At 39.2% G+C, this 6,000-nt stretch overlaps 1 protein-coding gene across 1 annotated transcript in view; it reads right to left on the minus strand.

The window, feature by feature from the left end:
- The window catches only part of ATR (ATR checkpoint kinase), a 46,185-nt gene extending 40,185 nt beyond the window's left edge, over positions 1–6,000 (minus strand). The window contains exons 1-5 of the mRNA XM_079977533.1: positions 5,846–6,000; positions 4,010–4,101; positions 3,149–3,298; positions 1,591–2,480; positions 826–1,019 (exon numbers count right to left, since the gene is read on the minus strand). Coding sequence (XP_079833659.1) covers positions 826–1,019; positions 1,591–2,480; positions 3,149–3,298; positions 4,010–4,101; positions 5,846–5,904 — 1,385 coding nt within the window. The 5' untranslated portion in view covers positions 5,905–6,000. The remainder of the gene's footprint in view (positions 1–825; positions 1,020–1,590; positions 2,481–3,148; positions 3,299–4,009; positions 4,102–5,845) is intronic.

A 6,000-nucleotide genomic window follows, 5' to 3' on the forward strand; every position in this document is an offset into this window, starting at 1 on the left:
TCTGAGTAGGACTAACATTGAAAACAACCCTGAATGTGGAAAAACATTAGGAGAAAATAGCTAAATTGAACCAGATATTTACTCCTTACCATGATATATGATAATTAAAAAAATATACTGACATACATCATAGGAAATTGAGGGGAAAGCAATTTTCAACCGATTGTGGGTTGGTCAAAAAAATTGTGGCGTATAAGCTAAGTTTGTCTAATACTCAATAGAAAAATAAGTTGGTTGAAAATGGTTTCCTTTTGTGGTATTTTGCAAGAGCAACATCAGGATAATATTCAACCTTTTTTTTTCTCTTTTGCTCCATTATAAAAACTCTGCTTGGTTTCTTCCCTTTTTTAAGTTTATTGCTTCACTCTGTGTAAATTCATATGCCCTTGTGTGATTATTACATAGTTTTCATTTTGACAGCCTGAAGAATAACTGTGTTTGGTTTTTTAAAAATATATATATACACTTAATTTCCTTAAAAATTGATGTATATCTTAAAGTTCAAAATGCAGGGAAATATTACATTAGAATACATCAGTTTAAGTTGCTAAATTATGCTGCCGCACTGAAGCATTATACAATTTTGGCAAGTAAGGCTGCTGCATTTGTATTTTCCCCCAAACCATCCCTGTGTTTTATTCTAGTCACGGTATCCCAGCCTATGTGGATGGGGGGAAATGCAGAAGCAATCCACTGTATGGCATAATTGAAAGCATAGCTAAAGCAGAAGTGAAGACAAGGTTTTCAAGACCACATCAATTCCATCAATTGCTTATTGCATTATTAGCTACAGTTCTCTAGAAATTACTAAGTGAACCATCATACTCTGGTGGAGCTGCTGACTTCTTAGGGTGCTTTAAGGATAGACTGAGACGCGGTCTTTTTTCTGGAACTTCATCACTACTACTGCTGCTTCCTCCATCAGTATCAGATGTCTCTGGATTCTTGCTACACTGCAGCTCCTGAATGATCTCTTCTGCTTCTGTCACCAAGGCTGAATAAAGCGGACTCAGCAGATACTAAGGAAGATAAACACAGACACACCTCAATAGTGCTGCAGAACTTTATGAAATGGGGTATGTGTGTGTGTGTGACCATAAAAATCATACTTTTGTTGCCTTGCTACACATACCCAGACATTATGTACATTTGCTTTTTAAGCTGTTGGTTTTATCTTTGATAATTTTGTTGTCTGCTGTTTTAAAGCCTGTTTTTGTTTTTTTATTTTTTTATGGAACAACAGAGACAAGCAAAAATAATATATCCCACTAAACGTATTAAATAATTACACCAATCTGAAATCTAGATGTCACAGGGAGAGCTATCTGTAAATACGAAATAAAACCCCACCATATGGAATAAAACTGATGAGAATCTCCCTATCACTTGGAGACCCATAACAGTAATGCAAACAACACTGAGCTGGAGGGACCAATAATTTGACTTGGCCTGAGACAACTTCCTATGTTCCTATGCTTGAGCGTTCTCTGAAAATATATTTTTCTCCTCACGTGTCTTAAAATCTGTGCCCTTCAACCTAAGCAACCAAGCAAATTTTTCATTGTCCAACCCCCCCCCCATACAACTCACCTTCTGCTCCACCTGGCTTCCAACGACCGCAACAAAAGATCTGCAGATGCTGTTAATACAGGTCTTTCTAACTGGAACAGCAGATTCATATCCAGCTGGCACAAACTTCATGAAATACTGCAGTATGTGGCATAGCACTCCTTTCATCTTCTCAGACTGAAGAAGCCTCAGCACATCAGCTTCAAACAACGCATGGAGCTTCTCCAGCAGTGTGTTTAGATAAAGAGGCTCGATGTTCCGATAGGAATGCGTTTCAAAAGGCAACAGGGTTCTCACCAATATTAACAAGGGCTCCTCATATAGTTCCAGCTCTTCAGCATCCATTTCAAGGAGGAGCTGCAACATACCCCCCAAAACTGAGAAGAAACTGCTGGCTAGCTCTTCTGGAGGCCCTCCTAGCTGCACCAATTCTGTTAGGAATTTCATGCTCAAGACTTTAACTTTTGGAGTACCGTACTCCAACAAGGAACACCCTATTGCCCAAAGAGTCACATCTTGTGGTTTAAAAAACACGTAAGAAACTATCTCAGTAAGAATCCCCATCAGAGTTATCTCCAAGCATTCTACATTGCTCATGCCCATTAACTGTAGTTGGACAGAACTTAAAGAGCCCAGGGGTACATTGGGGTTGCATGAAAATCTTTTCACAGTCACAGGCCAGCTCAATGAATCCTGCTGGAAGTGCACCGACGCATTTCTTTCATGGAGTAAAATGAGATCTTGAAGAAGATGCAGCAATTCTCTCGTTTGTAAGTCGAATATGGCACAGTTCTTGACTTTGAAAAGGCATAGTAAGGAACAAACCACAGTACTGATGTTCTCGTGCAAAATCTGGCAGTTTGGGGAGGCAGCAACTCTCAAAAGCCTTGCTGTGATCCAGTAGCTGAATTCTAGAAGAAGAGAGAGAGAGAGAAAATATTAAGATTTTAGTCCTATGCTCACTTTGAATACAATGAAAATTACTTTTGGGTAAACTGGTACATGAGCAGGCTGCAAATCTTGTAGCACATGATGCATCTTAAAGATGTTTCAATGACCAGTAAAACAAGAGTTGCTTCACTGGGCTTTGCATAGCTGTAGTTTCATTTCCCCCTCCAAGTTTGGTTTGGAGTTGTTACATTGCTGCTGACCACTTTCGGTTCTGTTGATTTTTAAACTTAATTTTATTATTTGTTTTAATATGTGTCAATGACCCAAAAAACTATCCCTTGACTTGCTTAAGCGAATCCATTGCCAAATTAGTATTTGAATCCAGGTCTAACCGTCAAACAAACCATAATTAACCAGTTAGTTGGTTCGAACAAAACAATAAGCTGTGGTTAAGCAGATATGGAAGTGAAAACCTTCTGAACTCCTTCTCATGGCTGTGCTGGAGAAGAGAAAGTTGTTTGTGAGTGCACAAGCCCAAGGTTTACTGCAGCTGCTCTCATCACACTAAATTATGGTTTAGTGTGCCATCTGAACTGGGTCAATGAAAAGAAGAAATCAGTACCTGTGGTGCACACTATTGTAACGTAATTTACCATACCGAATTCCAAGGATTTTAAAATAAACTTACCGATACAGCTTGAATCAGTGACACTTTCTTGATGAGGTACAGTTATATTTACAAATACAAGTGGGGATGATTTCATGATATGCAGAATAAAATCAAGCAACATCATCGAGCTTGGCTGAGACTCGGTTTTCTTAACAAGTTCTAAAGCCACTGAAAAGAAAACAAGACTCGTGTTATGCCACGGTAAACCTGTTCCAAGACAAATTTAACATTTGCTGTGCTGCAACAGACAATCCTGAACTGCAATAATGTATTCTTAAAAATGAATTTCATACTTTTCAAGGTTTGCTAAACATGGTAAACAGCATGCTGTCATAATTTCTTCAATGCTACAGTGACTTACCTTCTTCATAAAGGAGGAGAAACAGGAGCACAGAAGTCTGAAGCTCAGGTTTGCTTAATCTCATCACAACAATGGTTTGTTGAAATGCCTGAATTATTTTTGTTTCTCTTTAAAACTCACATACTAAGCTGCAAGTCTATGGATCACAAATATTTATCACCAACCAAAATCTGATACAGTAATTGTAACAAATTATATTAAACAAAATTGGCTGAGTCAGTGAAAAGCTTATTTAAATTGCCCTCTCAAACTACTTTTTCACACTGGATGAAAGTTAATCTTCCAGTCCACTCCAAAAGGGTATCTCCCTACCCCACTTGAACTGCATTAGTTACCCCAACATGCACATTCTATCAGAAGGCTTATTTGAGAATTGCCACTGATCAATATTTGGGAATAGGTCAATAGGGGTCAGAAATCATGCAGGTGTTGCCCTTTTGTAGATTTTCAAAATATGACCCCTCTAGTATTTAGGCCCTAAATACTAAAGGGGCCTTATTTTTAGCACCTTTACTTACCAACATCTACATCCACCAGGATCCGATCAATGAACTGGCAGAGTATTTGTCTTGGCTTCTTTACCACTGTATTGTATTCCTCTGGAGTAGCCCTGGAAATAAGAATTGTTTTAAAAGTTGGACCTGTGTTTCTGCTTAAATATGTTATTTTAACAATTTAAGAGTCTTTGCACAAGGCAACTATTAGTATCTTTAATATCAGACACAACACCAACTTTTCCTGAAATCTTACTGGGGAAGAACTTCCATTTCTTTTTTTTTACTAGCAAATTATTTCTCAATTGACACCAAGTTATCCAAGATGCCTAAATCTCAATCAGACTGTGAAGCATTTCAAAGGAGTACAGTACCTTCAAATTTGGTGTTTAGTCTCTACATAATGGTAAAAAGAATAAGGGTCATTGATTAGATCTAAGGCTGTAGATGTAACCCCACTTTACACAGACTAAGCCCTACTGAATTCAACAGGACCTATTTCTGAGTAGACATTAAATGTGCTGTGTTAGCCAAACTTATTCATAGTTGATGGGGTGGGGGTCAAATGAGAAAACAGCCATTCAGTTGGGCAGTAAAAAGTGCTAACAATTTTCCAGTAGCAAAAGCAGGGCATAACAGTATTACTTCATGTAGGGAAAGGCCTGGTACAGATTTATTTCATGTCAAGGCACACTTTGGCTAATTAAAATCTTCTTTGAAATATGAAAGAGAAGAAAAAATGGTCTGTTGTTTTTTTTTAATCCAGGCACGTATTGCAAGGAGAATCTCACTGAAACATAATTGAAAAACAGAAGCATTTATACTGCAAAATTAATGGGAGTGAAGTTTTCCAATGATGGAGGTATTATATACAGTATTGGTATGGAAATATAGCTGTTGGTTTTTTTTTAAAGGTGCTCAAGTCAAAGAAATAAAGTAGCAGGTGGAAAGAGTTCTGACAGGTGTTTAAATTATTTACTTTTACAAGTAAGGCAGCTTAAGTATGAAATAACCAGAAACTTGCTGTTCTTGACTGGTAAAACTGGAGGAACACACCAAGGGAAAGTGGGGAGTGGTTGGAGGTAATTAGCACTTGATTATTGTAATTGGAAATAGAATTACAGTATCAGAGTCTACCTAGAAAGCTAATCTCCCCCCCCCCCCACACCCAGATGAGACACTTTCTCTGTTGCTGGAGGATCAATTGTGGTTCCACGGTGGAAACTAAAGGGACACCTGCATATATTCCTTGCCAGCTAAAATTGCGGTTCGGGGTTCCAGCTCCAAACTCCTGAGAATCACTACTGCATTGAGACCCACAGGTAGAATAACGTTTTGATCAGTGCTTTTTTTGTTCCCTGGAGGGCCGCAGGGGTCCACATAGCCCTAAATATTTTGTGAATCTTTGTACTTTTGTCCCTTTATTGTATTTATTTTCCCCGATTTCAACTACAAAATGGTGGTTATCTTGAGTCAAAATGAGAGTACCCCTAAACATTCTTTTTTTTAAAGAAAAAAGCACTGGTTTTGCTACTTGGCAGGAAAAGGAATGAGGGACGGAACAAGGCTACATCTGTTCTATACTAGTTTTAACTGTCATGGCTCCACCCCATCCTGGGAATTGCAATTTAGTGCTAGGTCTGTCCGAGGCATCTAATCTCTCTCCCATTACACGGCCCACCACCCTCTTTCATCCTAGCCTACCTCACAGGGTTGTTGTGAGGATAAAATGGGGTCAATAAATGTATTGACTCTGCTTGGCTCCCTGGGGAGAAGTAAAATTAGGGGCACGGGAGAAGCAAGCAAGCAAAGAAAGAAAGGGGGGCATTTCCTACTCCAACAGGTTGGCCTGAGACCTACCTGCCCAGTTCCTTAAGGGCAGGAATCATAGAGGCCATTTCCAGGCTCTGATCTGCCATTGCGCCTGCCTCTGTTTTCTTCCGACGCGTCTCCCGCCAGCTTACTTTCGACTTCGCATGGCTCCCGCGGAAGCAGGACGGAGGCTGGTAGGAGGC

Source organism: Podarcis cretensis (assembly GCF_951804945.1).
Source record: "Podarcis cretensis genome assembly, chromosome: 5".
Taxonomy (NCBI): Eukaryota; Metazoa; Chordata; class Lepidosauria; order Squamata; family Lacertidae; genus Podarcis; species Podarcis cretensis.